Source organism: Myotis lucifugus, unplaced genomic scaffold (assembly GCF_000147115.1).
Source record: "Myotis lucifugus unplaced genomic scaffold, Myoluc2.0 scaffold_231, whole genome shotgun sequence".
In the NCBI taxonomy this organism is placed as follows: Eukaryota; Metazoa; Chordata; class Mammalia; order Chiroptera; family Vespertilionidae; genus Myotis; species Myotis lucifugus.
Window position 1 is genome coordinate 913,691 of NW_005871279.1, and position 22,896 is coordinate 936,586.

Consider the following 22,896-nt stretch of genomic DNA (forward strand, 5'->3'; position numbering starts at 1 on the left):
AATTATGCAGTAGATTGTTAAAGCCAAAACGATAAAAATATTGGTTAAAAGAAGTGTAATTCTTTGTCTTTTCCTCTTATACTTAGAAATTCTTGAGCTGAAAGATCATTTATCCTCAAATATGTCCTTCAAAACAAGCTCCAATTCAAAGAAACAAACTGGCTCACTAAGTCCTTTTTAGCAGAAGTGACAAATTTAAATATATTTGCTAGTTGAATAATTTTATTAACTTCTTACAATTTCATTTTTCATAAGTTTACTTCTTACTGCTAAACTTTAAAATCACTGTTCATGGAAGCTGCTAGTTTTGGGGGAAACGGATTAGCCATACTTACACTTTCCTTTTTTATGTTTCCATCTCTCTGCTCTATTTCCATCTTTGCAGTTAACTTGTTTCCTATAAAATTGGCTAATTAAGCCAGTTTAGTTCTTGCGTTAAATTATCCTAAAAGGTTGATTCCTGAGTAAACTTAAAACTCAGATATTTTTTCAGTAAGCAAAGTTATATGTTAAACAAACGAGGGCCTCTAAATGAAACCCTTGTAGTGAATTTCACCCTCAGTCACCCCTTAAGTACTGCTGCTTTTCAGTCATTCCAGCCCAAGAAGGCACTGCCCCCAGTGGCTGGGGCCCAGCCCAATAGGCCTTCCACCTGGATGAGGCTTACCTCGACCTCAGCCCAGACCACACAGTAAGTAGTCCGCAGACTCAGGAAGCACGAGACTGGGCTCCAGTGGTGAGCAGGGAAAGTCCTTTTGTTGACCCTGGTAAAACCGGGAGAGCGAAGCTGACAGTAAACTCAAGTATCCCCAGGGTTCCTTCTGGCTACGGTGCAACTGTAGTTATTTTGCCTCTGACTAGAGTGCTCTGCTGAATTTTGATCAAGTTATTGCTAGTAAAACTTACACATTAAAAAAAAAATTATTCAAACATGTACATTACAGCCAAATAGGCCAATAATCTAAACTGATGGGTTCTTCGAAAGGATAAAAAATAATCAGTCTATAAGTTGAGTTCATTGAGGACAAGGCTATGCGCTTAAGAACAGTAATGAAAGTTAGTTGAACGAATTCCAGTTTACATCCACCCACTTTCTATCATTTCAGCATTTTATGTTTTAAAAGTTGATGTTCAGCGCCCCGCCCCCACCGCCTTTAAAAATAAGGAGCTTGAATTTTAAAGAGATCCTCTATTTTTTTTTCTCAGCTGACTTTATTTCCAAACTGCTAAATCAATTGCTAGATCTTTTTGTTTCTGTTTGAGGAAGCGCGGTGAGGACAAAGATACAGGAGAGATCCATCCCGAGGAAAGTAAAACTGCAAAAGAAATAACTTTATTTTTTCACCACCTCACGGGATCTAGTGAACCAGAATTCCTAGTTTCCTTTTTTCTGTACTTTGTGTAAGAATTCTTTTTTAAAAATATGTTTTCATCGATTTCAGAGAAGAGAGAGGGAGATTGAAGTATGCATGATGAGTATCAATGATGAGAATCATTGATTAGCTGCCTCCTGCACGCCCCCTACTGGGGATGGAGCCCGCAACCCAGGCATGTGCCCTTGACTGGAATCGAACCCGGACCCTTCAGTCTGCTGGCCAATGCTCTATCCACTGAGCAACCAGCCAGGGCTTTGGTGTGAATTTTTATAAGCTGTTATTTGAGCCAAACCAAGGACATACCCAGGGAACAAGAACTCAAACGTTCCTGTTTTTCAGTCAAGCTAGTTTCCCAGTTGGCAAAGCCTTTGATGGTCTCGGGTTAAAACTTCGCACCTTTACTTCGTGGCTGGGGCAGACAATGAAGAAAAGCGCCACTGAAAAAACACACCAAAAAACAACCCCCTCCGCCCCCCGCAAATAAACCACTACCAGCGGCAACCAGCCAGGAAAACAAGCCCGGGGAAGTAACTTCCGGGTGGAGGTGGGAGGCACGGATGACTTCCGGTCTGAGGGCACACGCCGACTCTTGCGCAAGCGCGCTTGACACTTTCCTGTTTTCCCCCCTCCCCTCCCCCTCCCTCCCCCAGCCCGAGGGGTCTTGAGGTGACAGCGACTGCAACTGCGACTCCAGCAGCGGGAGGAGAAGATGGACAAGAGGAAGGCCGGGCGACGCCGAGCTTCATCGGGTGAGGACCGGTCGGAGGAGGGCCGAGCGGATTATCTCCTCCCTGGGCGAATGGGAGGGCCCGGTGGCGGCTGCTGCGGCCCGGGAGCTGCGAGGGCTCGCGCTCCGGCGGGGGCGGGGTGGGGAGGGAGGGAGCGAGCGGGCGGAGGGGCGCGCACAATGGAAGACCCGAGGTCGCCCCCGCCCCTGCGGGCCCACACCGGCTCCGAGCTGTCACCGAAGCCTCGGCAGCTCTGCACCGCGACCCCCTTGAATCCTTGCCTCCAGCCGGGAGCGCCCTGCAGGAGCCCGATTGCCCGCAGATCTTCCCCGTTGGCGTGCGGATCTCCTGCCACGCCTTCCTCCTAGTGGCACCGAGGCTCCAGTTTCGTTTCCAGCTCCTCCGCGCCTCACCCCCCTCTCCTGGGGTCCTTTGAGCTCCTTGTTGCCCCTTTCTTTTGCCCTCTTGCCTCCTGCTAGAGCGGAGCGGCGGGGCTCTCCTGTGAACTCTTCACTCGTCAGATAAAGGCTGCAGCACGTTTCCCTTCTTCCGAACTGGCCCGCTTAAGTAACCTTACTTTTCCAGTCTCCTCTTGCTTCTAAAAGCGATTAAAAAGTCGAACAAAGGATTTAAAGCCGTTATTTCGCGTGTTTTTATTCTCAGCATATTTTTGTTTTTGAAATTGCTTTAGGAGCAGCGGTTCTCAACCTGTGGGTCGCGACCCCTTTGGCGGTCCAACGACCCTTTCACAGGGGTCGCCTAAGACCATCCTGCATATCAGATGTTTACGTTACGATTCATAAGAGTAGCAACATTACAGTTATGAAGTAACAACGAAAATAATTTTATGGTTGGGTCACAACATGAGGAACTGTATTTAAAGGGCCAGAAGGTTGAGAACCACTGCTTTGGGGTTTATTTATTTTTGAGAGAGGAGAAGGGAGGCGGGGGGAGGAGAAAGCGACTTTTGTTGTTCCACTTATTTATGTGTTAATTGGTTGTTTCTGGTATGTGCCCTGACCGGATTGGGTATTGAACCCTCACTCTTGACTCTCTAAGGAACTGGGCTACCCGGCCTGGGATGCTTTACGGTGTACATGACTATCTTCAGTCTTGGGTACTACATCACAAACTAACATCTGATGGATCAATTATTTTGTTTCGTTTTCTCATTCCTTAGTGTACCTTTTATTTTTGCAGAGACAGCCTTAACAATTCCAAATTTATTTAAGAATGCCCTGGTGGCAGTGCATCTCAAACTTTTTTTTTTTTCTGCCCTTATCCGCAACGGAGAGTGAACCCAGATCGCTGGGACATTGCCAGAAGCAGTTGAAAACCTGAAGTCCCTTTCATAAGCAACCAGTGTTGTTGTTTTTGTGTGTGTGTATTTTAGAGATATTGTTTGCATTTGAAAATACATATATGGATATAGAGAAAAGTGTGTATGCCTCCAATTCATCATAGTATTTGTTTTAAAGTACTTTGTTCCTCCCCTAAAACCTTCTAGTAAAATGGACACATTAGGAAAATGCACACTGTTTATGTGATGTCATTTGTGTGCTTCCTAACACAACTTTAGGGGTAGTCATTATCTGAGTTTAAAATTCACTCCTAGAAGCTTCTCAAGCCTTTCTTCAGAGTACATTGAATCTGTATTTTAAAATTATTCATAAGCAAAAAGGAATTATTGCAAAAATTTTATTATTTCCAAGCTCCAAAAGCACTAAATTAGTTGGGGACAGATTAAAAAAAGAATTGGCACCAGAGACAGATTTCCTGACAGTTGAATGAAATAATAATTAAATTTATGGATCATCCAAGGAAGAATGACCATTTAATGACAACAAAAAAACGTAAACATATATTAGAGTTATAAAACACAATTCATAAATGGGTTTTTGAATTAAAACAGGAAAGTTTAAATAAACTTCAGGTTTTTAACTGGTTGCTTCAGACAACATTCTTCATTATCTTTGTTCATTCTCTTTTGAGTTAAGTGTACATGTTTTTTATTTTTTTTTAGAAGGGGGGCGAGAGAGAGAGAGAGAGAGAGAGAGAGAGAGAGATTTGTTGTTCCACTTATTTATGCATTCGTTGGTTGCTTCTTGTATGTGCCCTGAGATATAGAACACACAACCTTGGCTTATGGGGACAACACTCTAACCAACTAAGCTACCCAGCCAGGGCTGTATGTGGTTTTTTAAATTAAAAAAAATTTTTTTTAGTACTTAGGTACTAAGCAGTATGCTGAGAATTTTACAAACTTTCATTCTTTCTAAAGTCTTATTAGGTAGTTGTTATTTCTAGTTTACAGATGAGCAGACTGGGACTTAGGGAGGGTAAGCAACCATAAGCAACAGTAAGAAGCAGAGCCAGGAATCAAAACCTGGTCTTCCTGACTACAAATTTATAATTTTAACCTCTTCTACTGTCACAGGACATTAGTGAGCCTACTTGGAAAAAAGGAGGCTCCATGGACAATTATGTTTGACAAGAAAATTGTATTTACTACAGGATTTTTGCTATGCTGTTATACATTGTGCTTCTCCAAGAGGTGAAGTGATTCTCAAACTTGTTTGATTTTGAAACTTTCCTCCATCCCCAGTTTCATGCAAGCATGTCAAACTCACAGCTGGCGGACTGCATGCCTCATTTATTTAAATGGGGCATTCCGCTGGCTGTGAGTTTGACATGCTTGAGGATCTAGGGCAGTGGTTCTCAACCTTCCTAATGCTGCGACCCTTTAATACAGTTCCTCATGTTGTGGTGTCCCCTAACCATAAAATTATTTTTGTTGCTACTTCATAACTGTAATTTTGCTACTGTTATGAATCGTAATGTAAATATCTGATATGCAGGATGTATTTTCATTGTTACAAGTTGAACATAATTAAAGCATAGTGATTAATCACAAAAACAATATGTAATTATATATGTGTTTTCCGATGGTCTTAGGTGACCCCTGTGAAAGGGTCTTTCCACCCCCAAAGGGTTGCGACCCACAGGTTGAGAACCGCTGATCTAGGGAAATAGGAGGCAAAAATCATCTTTTGAGAAAGACTTTCAAGTATTGGGAGCTCAAAATAGAGTAGGAGGTCAATTAGGGATAAATATACGAACTATAAAGTAACGTAAAAATCTTTGTTAAAAAAAGTTTGAGCGTGTAGTAGTAATAGCTGCAGTTCTTATATTATGTGTCTTCAGCAGTGCTAAGTCCTCTAGGAAGAATTTGGAAGAAAAGTGAATTTAGGTTTTTATATAAAAATTTTTTATTGTTAAAAGTATTACATAAGTCTCCCCCCCCCCCCCATTGACCTCTCCCCAGCCGTCCCCAGTGAATTTAGTTTTAATTAGGGTTAAAGGGTATGACAAAATGTGGAGGCAAAAATGGGTTTAGTGTGAGTGAGGAAATGGAAGGGTCAGAGGACATTATGTTGTATAGTGAGAGGTTCTCATTTGAGAACTTGAAAGGTACAACACTATTCCTTAAATCCATTCATGAGTGTATGTTTCTGAAATGTGGACATGTACAGAAAGCTGTTAGAGTAAATTAAGGTCAGTCCTTTGTATTGACTGAGTTGATTAATAGAAGTGTTAGAGATTCAGAATGATGGTAGATTGTAATGATAGGAAAACTATGAATCAAGTATCAGAATATTCTAGGAATGTTAGAGAGCTGGTCTTGGCTCAGTATATGGCGATCACAAGTATGGGTAAGGTAATATAGCTAATTTATGGGAATTAAAAAGAATTATTGCAATAAAGAAAGAATATTCATTGGAAATGGTGATTGGGGGAGGAAATTGTTAACTTATAATTTTGTAAGTGGGAGAAGAAGCTTGAGAGAGTGTCTTAAAAAAATAGTGTAGTCAATAATCTAGGATTCAGTTAAACTAAGGTGGAGGAAATGTTCAAGAAGATTCAGAATTTAAGGAAATTGTATTATTCTGGAAAGGATTTAGTGGGCTAGAGAAAAGAGAGAAGAAGGTAGATGAAAGGGTAGAGTTGACTACTTAAGAGATGTAAGGCTGTAGAGATTGGTGAATAATGTGATTCCTAGGCCTGATGATAGAAGGCAGAGGATTGGAAAGTAAATTAGTGGCCCATGGTACCACAGGAAATGGGTTATGGGAAGGTTTGAGTAGCTCCAAAGATCTAGACTGGCACTTTGTTGTGTTGCTGTCTCAAACCTGCCTCCCAGATGGGCAAGTCTAATGTGAGTCCTCATTAATTTAGGAGGCTGGCTGATATGGTTTGGTTGGAGTGTTGTCCTGTACACGAAGAAGTGGTGGGCTCGATTCCTGGTCGGGGTGCATGTTGGAGGCAGCTGATTGATGTTTCTCTCTCACATATTTCTCTCTCTATCTCTCTCTCCCTTCCTCTCTATTAAAAAAAAAAAAGGCTGGGTATCCTGCCTTGTATTAGAGATGAGAAACCGAGTTTTAGAGTAGTAACAGCTAGTAAGCAAGATATAAATTTAGGTTGTCTGGCTTTAAAATCTGTACTCTTGAGCACTATGCTATTCTACAAGAAGCACATCATATATTTGTTAAATGCTCAAGAGACCAACCTAATTACAAGAAGAGGCACATCATATATTTGTTAAAATGCTCTAAAAACTAACCTAGTATAAGATGGAGCAACTTAATTATAAAAACACCTACAATTTTGGGAAATCACAGTATTAATTAAAGAAACAGGGTAATATGCTACAAAACTGTATAGAAGCACTTTTAACTCAATTAGTCTGGGAATAGTAATCTATAAATTGTAATTTAAGCAATTGATACTCCTTTTAAAAATATATATTGAAAAAAATATATTTTGTAAATTTAAAATTGACTACAGTCCAGCTGGTGTGGCTCAGTGGTTGAGTGTTGACCCATGTACCAAGAGGTAGCCAGTTCAATTCCCGATCAGGGCACGTGCCCAGGTTCTGGGCTCAATTCCCGGGAGGGTGGGGGGGCATGCAGGAGGCAGCCCATCAATGAGTCACCATTGATGTTTCTCTTCCTCTCCCTTTCTCTCTGAAATCAATAAAAAAATATTTAAACCTGACTAGGAAAAGGGGACATATGTAATACTTTTCGATAATAAAGATTAAAAAAAATTTTACTAGAAAGTGAATTTATATAAGGTAAAGGCTTTCTTACCATTTATTTATTTATTTAATTGACTTTATTGGGGTGACATTGGTTAATAAAATTATATAGGTTTCAGGGGGTATGATTCTATAATACATCATTTGTATATTGTATTGTGTGTTCACCTCACCAAGTCAAGTTTCCTTTCTTCACCATTTAGCCCCCATTTATCCTCTTTAACATCCCCCTAACCCTCCTTTCCTTCTGGTAATCACCACACTTGTCTATGAAGCTTCTCTTTTCTTAATCTCTGCACTCTTTTCACCTAGCCTCACAGTGCCCTTCCCCTCTGACCATTTATTTAAAAACTAGTGGCCCAGAGTACGGATTCGTGCACAGTGAAAGGAAATTAATTAGAAGAAAAATTCTTGCAGTAAATACGTTACTGCAAAAAATTACATGTCAAAATAGTATATATAATAGAGAATTATAAAATGAAAATACAAAGTATTTTAATATCGCTATTTGCCGTTTCTCTATAATAGAAGTGTCAGAGATGAAAGAAAATTAGTAAAATGTATATTAAAATAATATATAAATTGATTAATAAATAAACAATAACATGATATACAAACAACAAAGACATGATATAAAAATAACAAAACATACAAGCGATATTGATAAAAACAATGACTGGTAAATTAATTAAACTTATTCTAATATCTCCTTGTATACCACATTAAGAGTAAAAAGACTTTCAGAGTGCTTGACTAATTTCCCTTGTGATGAAGTATTTAGAACTTTAATGTCACATGCTCTTTGAACTCAAGAGAAAGCAACATATAACTGACCATGTCTGAAAATGGGTTCAGGTAGGAATATTCCTACTCTGTCTAGAGTTTGTTCTTGTGATTTATTAATAGTCATTGCAAATGGTGGCATCACAGAAAACTGTCTTTGAATTAATTTAAATGGGAGGCCAGTGCCAGACAGGAACAAATCAGTTCTTGGGATCAGAGCAACCTCTCTTCCACAGATCCTGTTAATACCTCAGCTTTGATTATGTTAGGTCACAATCTTGATAATAAATCTAGTACCATTACAAAGACCCCATTTATTCTTAAGATTTCTCAGTAACGTGATGATTGCATCTACTTTCAATTTTAATTTATAACATGATATTCCTGAAGGAGTAATACTGGTCTTCATCCGGAATTTCTGCTTTAACTATATGGTTAGTGTCATCTTCCGTTCGTAATTTGGATTCACTGTCTAATATCATAATATGTGAATGTGAGACAGCGTTTCTGAAATTCGATGACGTGAGTTTTAACTATTACTTTGCCAAATAAATTGAATTTACATATATCATTTAAAAGAGCATTCAGCTTAATATTAAAAATCCAGTACCAATAGTTGGTCTTCAGATACATTCTGGCGTTATGTGCGATTGGCGCCAGCGAGAGCTTTATATGTATCGCGCATGTGCGAGTCAGCATTTATTTTTAAATTGCCAGTGCATGTCATATGTACCAGCCGGTTGGATGGTCGATGGACGTATGGTCAGTCACTTAGCCTTTTACATATATAATTTACTTATTTTTGGTTGTCTCTAAGGAATGCTGTTTTACTATTTATTTTTTTTAAAAAATATATTTTTAAAAAATAGATTTTATTGATTTTTTACAGAGAGGAAGGGAGAGGGATAGAGAGTCAGAATCATCGATGAGAGAGAAACACCGATCAGCTGCCTCCTGCACACCCCCTACTGGGGATGTGCCCGCAACCAAGGTACATGCCCTTGACTGGAATCGAACCTGGGACCTTTCAGTCCGCAGGCCGACGCTCTATCCACTGAGCCAAACCGGTCAGGGCAAAAATATATTTTTATTCAGAGAGGAAGGAAGAAGAGAAAGAGAGAAACACCAATGATGAGAGAGAATCATTGATTGGCTGCCTCCTGCATGCCCCACACACTGGGGGATTAAGCCTGCAACCTGGGCAGGGAATTGAATGGTGATCTCCTGGTTCATAGGTTGCTGCTCAACCACTGAGCCATGCTGGCCCAACGAGGAATGCTATTTTATTAAAAACTAAGATGATTGAAAGCTTACATATAGAAGTTAAAATAATTTTTACATCAGCGTTTGCTTCAAGGAATGAATATAGTGAAATTAATGTTATATATTATGAACTTAAGAGAAATTATTTTTACTTTATAAATTTCTGGATAAACTATAATTCATTTATTATAATTGTTATTTAGGAATACATCCCAAGAAATCAGAAACACCAATCAGAAAGAATATATGCACCCCTATGTTCTTATCTGCACAATTTACATTAGCCAAGATTTGGAAACAGCCTAAATGCCCATCAGCAGATGAGTGGTACATCTCAAAAAAAAACTGGTACATCTGCACAATGAGTGGTACATCTCAAAAAAAAACTGGTACATCTGCACAATGTAATACTATGCTGCTATAAAAAAGAAAGAACTCTTACCATTTGCAACAGCATGGATGAACCTGGAGAGCATTATGTTAAGTGAAATAAGCCAGTCAGAGAAAGATAAAAAATTAAAAAAAAAACTTTTAAATTGAGATATTTACATATAGCAGAGTATACATATCTCTTATTTTATAAATTTTATTTTTTTAAATTAAAATATTTTATACATACTTTTAGTACATAGTTTGATGACTTATATACACATACCTGTGTAGTCATCACTTAGATCAAGATACAGAACATTTTTAGCATCTCAGAAGGTTAACTTGTATCTTGTCCCAGTCAATATTCCTTTCCTCCCCAGGTATTCTCTATTTAGGACTTTTGCCCATTTTGAAAATTGGGTTGCCTTGTCTTTGATTTGTAGGAGTTCTTTATACATTCTGATTATGAGTCAGGTGTATGAATTATTCAGTATTATTAACTACTAGAGGCCCAGTGCACGAACTTGTGCACAGGTAGGGTTCCTCGGTCTGGCTGGCAATCGGGGCTGATTGGGGCCATCTCCCCCAGTCCCAATTGGGGCCGGCCAGCTGGAGGGAGGGACCATGGGAGGTTTGCTGGCCACAGGAGGTTGGCTATGGGAGCGCACTGACCACCAGGGGACAGTTCCTGCATTGAGCATCTGCCCCCTGGTTGTCAATGCGCGTCATAGCGACTGGTTGACTGGTTGGTCGACTGGTAGTAACGGTCGCTTAGGCTTTTATATATATAGATGGTTGTCAATGCACGTCATAGCGACTGGTCAACTGGTTGTTGGGTCTACTGGTAGTAACGGTCGCTTAGGCTTTTATATATATAGATAGTCACCCTGCTGTACACAGGTATATGTACTATAAATAATCTTTTTCTTCCTGTTCTGTGGCTTGCGTTCTCACTCTCTTAATGATGAGGTTTGATGAACAGAAGTTCTTAATTTTAATGAAGCCCAGTTTATTAATCTTTTTCTTTTTTTTCATATTTATTTATTTATTTATTTATTTTTATTGTTCAGATTATTACAGATGTTCCTCTTTTTTCCCCCCCATAGCTCCCCTCCACCCGGTTCCCACCCCACTCCAGGCTCCCCCCCCCCACCTCGTCCATAGGTGTAAGCTCTTTATCCAGTCTTTTCCCGCACCCCCCACAACGCCTTCCCCCCAAGAATTGTCAGTCCGCTCCCTTTCCATGCCCCTGATTCTATTACATTCACCAGTCTGTTCTGTTCATCAGGTTTTTTATTCATTTGATTTCTAGGTTCACTTGTTGATAGATATGTATTTGTTGTCACTTTGTGGTTCATAATTTTTTATCTTTACCTTATTCTTTTCCTTCTTCTTCTTAGAGAATACCCTTCAACATTTCATATAATACTGGTTTGGTGGTGATGAACTCCTTTAGCTCTTTCTTGTCTGTGAAGCTCTTTATCTGACCTTCAGTTCTGAATGATAGCTTTGCTGGATAAAGTAATCTTGGTTGTAGGTTTTTGCTATTCATCACTTTATATATTTTTTGCCACTCCCTTCTGGCCTGCATAGTTTCTATTGCAAAATCTGCTGACAGTCGTATGGGCACTCCCTTGTAGGTAACTAACTGTTTTTCTCTTGCTGCTTTTAAGATTCTCTGTTTCTCTTTTGGTCTTGGCATTTTAATTATGATGTGTCTTGGTGTGGTCCTCTTTGGATTCCTCTTGTTTGGGGTTCTCTGTGCTTCTTGGACTTGTAAGTCTATTTCTTTCACCAGGTAGGGGAAGTTTTCTGTCATTTTTTTCAAATAGGTTTTCTTTTTTTTTTAAAAATATATTTCTTTATTGATTTCAGAGAGGAAGATACAGGGAGAGAAAGATAGAAACATCAATGATGAGAGAGAATCATTGATCGGCTGCCTCCTGCACGCCCCCCACTGGAGATGGAGCCTGCAACCCAGGCATGTGCCCTTGGCCGGAATCGAACCTGGGACCCTTCAGTCTGCAGGCCGATGCTGTATCCACTAAGCCAAACCGGTCAGGGCTCAAATAGGTTTTCAATATCTTGCTCTTTCTTCTTGCACCCCCATAATTCAGATGTTGATACGCTTGAAGTTGTCCCAGAGGCTCCTTACACTATCTTCATATTTTTGGATTATTTTTTTTTTTTTTGCTTTTCTGGTTGGGTGTTTTTTGCTTCTTCGTTTTTCAAATCTTTGCCTTGATTCTTCAGATCCTCTAGTCTGCTGTTGGATCTCTATATTATTCTTTATTTCAGTCAGTGTATGCTTAATTTCTGATTGATCCTTTTACATATCCTTGAGGGTCTCACTAAATCTCTTGGAAGTTTCTAGAAGATTCTTTAGTAACCTTATAACCGTGGTTTTGAACTCTATATCCAGTATTTTGCTTTCATCCATTTCTTTCATTGTGACATGTTTCTTTGTCTCCACATTTTGGCTGCTTCCCTGTGTTTGTTTCTATGTACTGGGTAGCTGCTAAGTCTCCTTGAGTTGATAGAGTGGCCTTGTGTGGTAGGTGCCCTATAGGGCCCAGTGACTCAGCCTCCCCAGTCACCTGAGGTGGACATTCTTGATGTACCCCTTTGTGGGCTGTTTGCACAGTCTTGTTGTAGTTAACCCTTGATTGCTGTTGGTATCACTGGGAGGAATTGACCTCCAGGCCAATTGGCTGTGATGGCCAGCTGTGTCTACACTGGAAGGTCGGTTGCATAGGAGACACCCTTATGGGGCAGGACTTGCTTCAGTGGGGCTTTGGTGCTCACTGAGTCTGCCCCTTGAGTGTGTCTCTTATGGATGTAAAGAGTTGTCATCCGGTATGGTCTCACTCTGACCACTGGGTACACTGGCTCTTGGATCTCCAAGGAGGTGCAAGGTCAGCCACTGTCTGGGGCCGCCCAGCAGGAGCTACAGAGACATCTGCAGATTCCTCCTCTTTGTATGGGGTTTGGAGGTGCCCACATGAGGCCCAGCTGTGAAGCAAGGCAGGCTGCTGCTACTGGCCTTGGGCCTTCTTTTGGAAGCTCTAGGGCTCTCTGACCAGCTGCAGTTTTACAGGTTTTAGCCGGAGAAAGGACAGGCCATTCATATGCAAAAGCCGCTGCGCACAGCTTGGGTTGGGTTGTAAATTGGGTGGAGCAAACAGCAGTGGCTGCCAGTCAGCCCTGCACCGAAGAGGTCCCCGGGTCTCTGCGTCCTGCGCCCCAGACCAGGAACATTGATTGCTGCGAGCACCTCTGAGAGAAAGCCGCCCTTGTTCCTGTCCTGAAACATCCAGTTTCTCCCCGTATTTGTCTGGGTCCCCCAGAGTCTCGCCCGGAACTGGAGTTCAGAGCAAGCGGGAGCTTGTATCTCCCTCCCTATTAAAAGAGCAGCATATCCAGGTGCCAGCACATTCTGTGCCTCTGTACCTCTTACCAGTCTCAATGCGCTTTCTTCACTTCTCTAGTTGTGGAACTTCCACTCAGCCAGCTTTCCCGCAGTTCTGGGTGGTAGTTGTTCTGCCTTTTAGTTGTTATTTTGATGCGGTTGTGAAAGGCAGCAAGTATAGGTGTTCACCTATGCTGCCATCTTGGTTCTCTAATCTTTTTCTTTATGATTAATATTCTTGTGTCTTGTTTGAGAAATTTTTGCCAACCCCAAGGTCATGAAGATATTCCCTTCCTTTGTATTCTGGAAGCTTTATTTATTTTTCTTTGACATTTGAATCTGTGATCCATTTAAAATCAATTTCTGAGTATAGTACAGAGGTCAAGGTTTGTTTATTTATTCATTTATTTTTCCCATTTGGTTATCACATTGCTTCAGCATGACTTACTGAAAAGACCATCCCTTTACCACTGAATTGTAGTGGTATGTTAGTCATAAATAGATGACCATATATGTGTGGATTTTTATCATTCATTTTTGTTAAGAAATATAATATTTTGTGATATATTCCAGTTACTTGTAAGTTACAGGAAAGCTTGGATTGTATTTAGTTTGCTCAGTACACTGTACTCATTACCTAACACAGTGCCAGGCAAATGATAGACAATCAATATTTGCTGGTTGAATGAATCATAAAAAAAAAAAAAAATCTACAGCCCTAGCTGGTTTGGCTCAGTGGATAGAGTGTCAGTTTGTGGACTGAAGGATCCCAGTTTCAACTTCGGTCAAGGGCACATGCCCGGGTTCTTGGCTAGATCCCCAGTGGGGGGCGTGCAGGAGGCAGCCAATCAGTGATTCTCTCTCATCATTGGTGTTTCTATCTTTCTCTTCCTCTCCCTCTCCTAAATCAGTAAAAAAAATCCTATATAATAAAAGCCTAATATGCAAATCAACTGAACGGTGGAGGAATGACTGGTGGAACAAACGGTCACTATGACATGCACTGACCACCAGGGGGCAGATGCTCAACACAGGAGCTGCTCCCAGCCCGCAGGCCCTAGGCCAGCCAAGGCGGGTGCCAGTAGGGGCCCCCTGATTGCACTGTCAGTCAACCCGCCGGTTGCCCCACGGATTGGCTCTGATCACTGGCCAGGCCTAGGGACCCTACCCATGCACAATTTTCATGTATCAGGCATCTAGTATATCTATAAAAGAAATATTCTAGGGAATAACCAAGATGGCAGCATAGGTAAACACCGGAGACTGCTGCTGCAAACAACCACTTCAAAAATACAACTAAAAGACGGAACAGACATCACCCAGAACCACAGGAAAGCTGGTTGAGGAGAGACTCTTCAACTAGAAGGAAAGAGAACAGCATACCGAAGCTCAGAAGAGGCGCAGTGTGGAAAATATAAAGGTACCGAGGTGCGCGTGCAAAGTGGGCTGGTGGTTGAGGGCGCGGTTGTCGTTTTCAATCAGGAGGAAGTCTCAGACTCTGGGCTCCAGATCCGGGCGAGTCTCTAGGGACTCAGACTCAGACGGGAGAAGCGGGATTGTCCGGCATCAGTTGAATCTGAGGGCAGCCTTCTCTCCGAGGTTTGCAGTGGCGGCCGGGGTTCTGAGAAGCAGAGCCTCTAGGACCAGGACTGAGAGCAGCCATAACTGCTCCCTCAACCCGCCCTGTTGATCCCGCCCCGCCCAAGCCCTGCGCAGAGCCATTTGCTGGATCGCCTCAAGCAAAGGCTAGATTAGCACCTCCCCAGAGGACAGAAGGTTTCCACACAGCTGATTCTCACAGCCAGTCAGCCTGGTGGTCAAATCCCTCTAGCATTAACTACAACAATCAGGGCTTAACTACAACAAGACTGCGCACAAAGACTACTAGGGGGTGTACCAAGAAAGCGTAAAAAATGCAAAGACAAAGAAACAAGACAAAACTATCAAGGGAGGATATTGAGTTCAGAACCACACTTTTGAGGTCTCTCAAGAGGCTTCTAGAGTCTGTCGATAAACTTGATGAGATGTACAGGAAATCTAATGAGACCCTCGATGGTGTGATAAAGGACCATCTAGAAAGTAAGCATACACTGACTGAAATAAAGAATATTATACAGACTCCCAACAGCAGACCAGAGGAGGGCAAGAATCAAGTCAAAGATTTGAAATGCGAAGAAGCGAGAAACACCCAACCAGAAAAGCAAAATGAAAAAAGAACCCAAAAATACGAAGATAGTGTAAGGAGCTTCTGGGACAGCTTTCAAACGTACCACATCAGAATTATAGGGGTACCAGAAGATGAGAGAGAGCAAGATATTGAAACCTATTGAAGAAATAATGACAGAAAACTTCCCCCACCTGGTGAAAGAAATAGACTTACAGGTCCAGGAAGCGCAGAGAACCCCAAACAAAAGGAATCCAAAGAGGACCACACCAAGACACATCATCATTAAAATGCCAAGAGCAAAAGACAAAGAGAGAATCTTAAAAGCAGCAAGAGAAAGAAACTCAGTTACCTACAAGGGAATACCCATACGACTGTCAGCTGATTTCTCAACAGAAACTTTGCAGGCCAGAAGGGAATGGCAAGAAATATTCAAAGTGATGAATAGCAAGAACCTACAACCAAGATTACTTTATCCAGCAAAGCTATCATTCAGAATTGAAGGTCAGATAAAGAGCTTCACAGATAAGGAAAAGCTAAAGGAGTTCATCACCACTAAACCAGTATTATACGAAATGCTGAAAGGTATCCTTTAAGAAGAGGAAGAAGAAAAAGGTAAAGATACAAATAGTGAACAATAAACATGCATCTATCAACAAGTGAATCTAAGAATCAAGTGAATAAATAATCTGATGTATAAAATGAACTGGTGATTATAATGAATCAGGGACATAGAAAGGGAATGGACAGACTATTCTTGGGGGGGAAAGGGGAATGGGAGATGTGGGAAGAGACTGGACAAAAATCGTGCACCTATGGATGAGGACAGTGAGTGGGGAGTGAGGGCGGAGGGTGGGGCGGGAACTGGGAGGAGGGCAGTTATGGGGGGGGGGAAATAAGAGGAACAAATGTAATCTGAACAATAAAGATTTAAAAAAAAAAGAAATATTCTTAAAAAAAATCTATAGGAAGTCTGAAAAATGTTGATGAGGAAAGATACAAGCTTTTCCCAGGTACATAGATTATTAAATAGTAGAATTAAAAGTGTTTTTGTAAAATATTTCCAACTTCTAGCTCTCAACTTGTGCTTCTCCCCCACCACTCCTCATCATAAAAATTTGATAATTTGTCTGGTTATATGGTTCAACCAATATTTATTAAACACTTATTGGATGTTAGGACTTTTGAGAGAGAATTTAGTTCTTAGACCCAAGTTTGCCTTTATTTTTTTTAAAATTGTCATCATACATATATTGTTTAATGGAGACATTTTGTGAGAATCTGCTACTCTTTTTATTATTTTTTGACCTTTATGTTTTTAGTCCATCAGGTTCTGTAAAATGTATCAATATAAATTCTAAATCTGTCAAGAAGTTCGTTTAAAGGAAAGGATGGCTGTGAAAGGATTTTTTATTATATTGTTTATCTTATTTACATATTAAATGATAACTTTTACTATGTCTTTGTAGAAATTGTCACAGAAGGAAAAAGGAAAAAGTCTTCATCTTCTGAGTTACATAAGGTATGCATGATTTTTCCTTTTAACCTGTTCATCATCATTAGAGTTACTAATATTGAAAGTATTTTGCTGTTTGTCTTTTAAATAAAATTTTAAAGAAAATAATGTAAAACTGTAACTAATTAGTGTTTTTATGAGAATGGTGTTTCCTAATTAACTGAGGGTTAGCCAGGAAACCTTCTCTGGGATCAGCCTTGTTTGAAATCATTGTAAGATGTACCAGTATATTTTCCAGGCTCCATTTTAGATTTTATGTAAAACATAAGACAGTATTTCTTTGATGACTGAATGTATTAGAGTGCCTCACATTCATTTATTTTAATACTATAAGTGTCTAAGAGTTATACTCATGTACTGAAATTGCTATTTGTAGTATGTCGTTTTAAACATTTACTCATTCATTCATTCATTCTTTATAAGCCAAGAGTAGCAAAACAAGCAAAATGAAGTTTCTACCTACTTAGGAAGTGTTTCAAAAAATTTATTCATTTTTAGAAAGATAATCTTTTTTTCCTCTAGAATTTTGTGATTTAAATGCAATAGAAACCCTGATTTACTAGTATGTGATAATAACTTATTAGACACTTTTCTTTGAAGCATTTCAAATTATACACAGAAGACTTTTCTTTGGCACAGAGAACTTTAATTTGGTACATTTTGTGGAACAAGGAAGGTTATGACAGGGAATCAAGAAAACCTTATAAGACCACACGAGAGCATGGTTTTAGATACTTTATTTCTACCTTGGCTTACCTCAGATCTTTGGAATGTGGTTTCTTTTTTTATTTAGAGAGAGAGGAAAAGAGAGGGAGAGAGAGAGAGAAACATTGATGTGAGAGCGAGATATCGATAGGCTGCCTCCTGCACACCCCCTACTGGGGTTCAAGCCCACAACCTGGGTATGTGCCCTGACTAGGAATTGAGCTGGCAACCGTTTGGTACACAAGAGGACACCCAACCAACTGGGCCATATCGGCCAGGATGTGGTTTCTTTTTTTTTGTGGGCTGGGAGGTAAATGAATAAAGCAGTGCTTTCTATCTAATCCTCTCCCCTAGCCTGTGTTTCTGTGTCCCAAAGTTTAACAGAACAGGGAAGCTGCCCTGAACTGAACTCAACACTTTGGAATCGAGACGTGGTTTCTTTATGTAAAATTCTGGATTTAGCTTAAGTGGGGTAAATGAGGGAGATTTAAAAAAATCTTACATTGCTATTGTACCCACTTTTAAATACCTGTGTACTGACTACTTCTCCTTTTCTGTGTAATACCTTCAGTGAAGTGAAATGCTGTCTGCTTTATGCTATTGCTTCATACAATTTAATCTGAAATTCCACTATTAGAAATTCATAATATTGAATAAATACAGTAATTTAAACTTTTTTCAAGTAACTTTAGATTTACAGAAATAGTACAGTTCTTGTATAACCTTCACTCAACTTTCTCTAATGTTAATATCTTAATAACTCTAGTACAATGATCAAAATTAAGAAATTTAACATTGGCATAATACTTTATTATTTTTAAATTTATTGATTTTAGCGAGAGAAAAATAGAAAGAGAGAAACATTGATTTGTTTTTCCACTTAGTTATGAATTTTTTGGTTGATTCTTGTATGTGCCGTGACTGGGCATTGAACCCGCAACCTTGGTGTATCAGAACGATGCTCTAATCAACTGAGCCACCTGGCCAGGGCTACAGTACTTTATTTTATTTATTTTTGGCATCCCTGGGTTGTACAGTACTTTACATTAAACTATAGACATTATTTGGATTTCTTCAGTTTTTCTACTAATGTCGTTTTTCTGTTCTAGGATTCAATCAAGGAGTCCACATTGTATTTAGTTGTCATGTCTTCTTGATTCCCTGCAGTCTATGACAGTTCTTCAGTCTTTTTTCTTTGATTATGACACTTTTAAAGAATTCTGGTCAGTATTTTGTCAAATATCCATCAATTTTGGTTTGTCTTGAGCTTCTTATGATTAAACTAGAGGCCCAGTGCACGAAATCGTGCATGGGTAGGGTCCCTGGGACTAGCCTGTGATCAGGGCCATCTTCTGCCCGCTCGCCAGTCCCCAGTCCTGCCCCGCCACCACCCACCCTGGTTCCCCATTTGCCATCCAGTGATCGGAGCCTGCTGGCTGGGGGGAGGGACCAAGAAGTCTGCCTTCTGCCCGATTGCCAGTCCCCAGTCCCACCCCACCGCCACGCACCCAGGTTCCCCAGGGGTTCCCTGTTGGCCATCCAGCGATTGGAGCCTGTGGGCTGGGGGGAGGGACCGAGAGGTGGTCAATGCACCTCATAGTGACTGGTCGATTGGTCGTTCTGGTTGTTACGCTGTTATGGTCACTGGCCTTTTATTATATAGGATTAAGGTTATGGCTTTTTGGGAAGAATACAACAGAAGCGATGTGCCCTTCTCAGTGTATCCTATCATGGGTACATGATGATCATATGTCTTATTGGTGCTGTCAGTCTTGATCATCTGCTTAAGATGGTGTTTGCCTGGTACATCATTGTAAAATTACTCCTTCGCTTTGTAATAAATAGATACCTTGGGAGAGATAGTTTGAATCTATGCAAGTATGCTTTCTCCCTTTTTAAAATTTATCTTTATTGTTGAAAGTATTACATATGTCCCTCTTTTTCTCCATTGACACCCTGTCTTTTTTTTTTTAAATCCTTACCTGAGGATATTTTTTCCATTGATTTTTTTTTTTAAATATATTTTATTGATTTTTTACAGAGAGGAAGCGAGAGGGATAGAGAGTTAGAAACATCGATGAGAAAGAAACATCGATCAGCTGCCTCCTGCACACCCACTACTGGGGATGAGCTCGCGACCAAGGTACATGCCCTTGACTGGAATTGAACCTGGGACCCTTGAGTCCGCAGGCTGACGCTCTATCCACTGAGCCAAACCGGTTAGGGCTCCATTGATTTTTTTTTTTTAGAGGAGTGGAAGGAAGGGAAGAAGGGGGAGGCAGAGAGAGAGAAACATTGATATGAGAGACACATCAATTGGTTGCCTCCCGACTGGAGCCAGGGGGGATCAAACCTGCAACCCAGGTATGTGCCCCAACCAGGAATTGAACCCATAACCCCTTAGTGTACAGGACAACACTCCAACCAACTGAGCCACACTGGCCAGGCCCCCCCTTCCTTATTTTTAACTTTTAAAAATGTTTCTCATTATCTACAATATATTTATTTACTTGTTCAATAATAATCTATATATAAAAAAGCCTAAGTGACCATTACAACCAGTCAACTGAACAACCAGTCAACTGGTCGCTATGATGACGCACCGACTACCAGGGGGCAGATGCTCAACACAAGAGCTGCCCCTTGGTGGTCAGTGTGCTCCCACAGCAAACCTCCCGCGGCCAGCCAACCTCCCACAGTCCCTCCCCCGGGCCAGCTGCCCGATCAGCCCGATTGCTGGCCAGGCCGAGGAACCCCACCCGTGCATGAATTTGTGCACTGGGCCTCTAGTATACATATAAAGTTGTACTACTGCATTAATTTTTTAAATTTATTTACTTATTTAGTGATTTTTAGAGGACATTTATTAAAGCTGGGGATAATGAAACAAGGAAGCGCCTAAAACAGAAGAAGCAACAGGAAAGAGACTAGGTGGGGAAATAAACTAGATTCAGCTGCTTTGGCTCACTAAGAAATCAGAGAAAAGGGGACCTTGGGGACAGGTTCAGGTGGTTAGCTAGGGATGAGCTGCTGCTGCCCATTGCTCCCCTGGTTACAAGCCTTGGAGAGTCCCTTAGAGTTTAGGAGATGTATGCCTGGGAGGGAGGGGGAAGAAGAGGGGTAAGAGAAAGGCACGAGTGTGCTCCTGGGAGGGAGAGTGCCTGAACTGTTGCATTTTAAAATGTGGAATTCCTTAGGAAATTAGCATATTAAATTCATGTTAGTAGTTTATATTATTGCTTTTTCTCTTAAGCCAGCTAGGAAAAGAAATTACTGAAAGGATTAGAGCTTTGATGGATATAAGGAGAAGACACTATTTTGAGTGTGAAGTATTTAAAAATATTTCTAAAGCAAAACTAGCTTGTTGGAGAGAAATTAGAAAATTCAGTTGAGCAAAAATTCAATTGGGTTGTGTCTGCCCAGACACAACCAAAATTAATACTTTGCTGTATAGCCTTCTAATTTGCCTATCTATATGTTAAAAAAAATAGAAAACCACAAAATACTGTTTTATAATTTGTTTTTTCTACTTAACTATGTTGTGAATATTTTTTAAAATCAAATTTAAGGCATTGCTCAGTAGATATGCATTGAATACTTAACATGTATTAGAAATACATAAGTATACCAGGGAAACAGTGGTAAACACTGAAAAAAAAAAGAGTTTATTTGAGCAAAACTGACAACATCTGGGGAGCTAGCTCAAATGCTCCAGAGAATAACAGTTTGGCAGCTTCTTTTATTCATTTGAAATTAAGGAGGGGGCGTAAGGAAGATTGGAGAAAGGAAGGTGAGGAATAAATTACAGGATAGTGAACAAGATTATGTGCTTTCAAAATGTTGTGAGTGTTACCCTGGCTGAGTAGCAGTTGGTTAGACCATTGTCCCGATATGCCAAGGTTGCGGGTTCGATCTCTGGTCAGGGCACATACAAGGAAGCACAAGTTGATGTTTCTCTCTTTCTTTCTTTCCTTCTCTCTCTCTCTCTCTCTCTCTCTCCTCACCCCCTTTCTTTCTTAAAAATATCAATAAATAAAACTTAAATTGTTATGAGGGTTATTAGTAATACCCTCTTCGAGGGGTATTCTGATATTTCAAAGGTTTGTTAACCTAGTTGCACAAGAATGTGGATGGGGTTGGCTTAAAACCTTTATCTAAGGAAGTTATATATAGGCTTAGGGCATGAGTACCCAACATGACTTGCTTAGTTAGGAATTTATTCAGATCACCTTGTGAGGTCTCTAGAGGTGGTATTCCTTGAGTGAGAGTAGGGCTTGTAACCTTTGCTGGCAGGTGTCCATGATCTCTTGGCTGCAGTGGTGTCAGAAGTTAGCCGTGTCCTAGCTGATAATTTCACAAGGCCAGGTCTTCAAAACTCATGTTTGGCCTCACTCCAGGTCTCACTACCAGGCCCCACCCTTTTGCATGGATGTACTTCAACTTATGTCTGCCTCATTGCTCGCCTGATGTGTGGACTGAGGACTGTGGTCATTTTCAGTTTTTTCAAGTTATCTTTTTTTAAAAAAATATATTTTATTGATTTTTTACAGAGAGGAAGGGAGAGAGATAGAGAATTAGAAACATCTATGAGAGAGAAACATCGATCAGCTGCCTCCTGCACATCTCCTACTGGGGATGTGCCCGCAACCAAGGTACATGCCCTTGACCGGAATCGAACCTGGGACCCTTCAGTCCGCAGGCTGATGCTCTATCCACTGAGCCAAACCGGTTTCGGCTCAAGTTATCTTTTGATTTTTTTCCTTGATTTCATTGTTAACCCATTCATTGTTTAGTAACATGCGATTTAGCCTCCACGTGTTTAATGTTTTTCAGTGTTATTGTTGATGAGTGGCCCGGTGCATGAAATTTGTGCATGGGGTGTGTGGGGGGGTGTCCCTCAGCCCGGTCTGCACCCTCTCCGATCTGGGACCCCTCGGGGGATGTCCGACTGCCGGTTTAGGCCCGATAACCGCTCGCCTGCCCGCCTGCCTGATTGCCTGTAACCGCTTCTGCCTGCCAGCCTGATCGGCTCCTAACCACTCCCCTGCCGGCCTGATTGATGCCTAACTGCTCCCCTGCTGGCCTGATCACCGCCAACTGCCCTCCCCTGCTGGCCTGATCACCCCCAACTGCCCTCCCCTGCTGGTCTGATCGCCCACAACTGCCCTCCCCTGCTGGCCTGATGGGCCCCCAAGTGCCCTCCCCTGTCACTACCCACCTCCTCCACCAGAGGCAGTGGAGATGCTGGGACCGGCCTCCTCCACGCTGTGTGGAGCCGCAGGACCCCCAGGCCTCACTGTGTGGAGTAGCCGCAGGGTCCTGCTTCCGCTGTGCGTGTGGCCATCTTGTGACGACATCGTGCACAAGGGCCACCGAGGCTTTTATTAGTATGGATGTCTTGTTTTATGCCATTGTGATACGAGAAGATGCTTGATATGATTTCAGTCGTCTTGAACTTGTGGAGACTTATTTTGTGTCC

The 22,896-nt window shown here is 41.1% G+C and overlaps 1 protein-coding gene and 1 non-coding gene across 2 annotated transcripts in view; one reads left to right on the plus strand and one right to left on the minus strand.

The window, feature by feature from the left end:
• The first annotated feature begins 1,703 nt into the window (after window positions 1-1,703).
• Window positions 1,704-22,896, plus strand: part of SENP7 (SUMO1/sentrin specific peptidase 7) — a 159,745-nt gene continuing 138,552 nt past the window's right edge. The window contains exons 1-2 of the mRNA XM_023762090.1: window positions 1,704-2,125; window positions 16,666-16,718. Coding sequence (XP_023617858.1) covers window positions 2,086-2,125; window positions 16,666-16,718 — 93 coding nt within the window. The 5' untranslated portion in view covers window positions 1,704-2,085. The remainder of the gene's footprint in view (window positions 2,126-16,665; window positions 16,719-22,896) is intronic.
• LOC111827852 lies at window positions 17,712-17,841 on the minus strand. The gene has a single exon (XR_002831591.1). It is a non-coding gene; the product is annotated as a small nucleolar RNA SNORA36 family (small nucleolar RNA).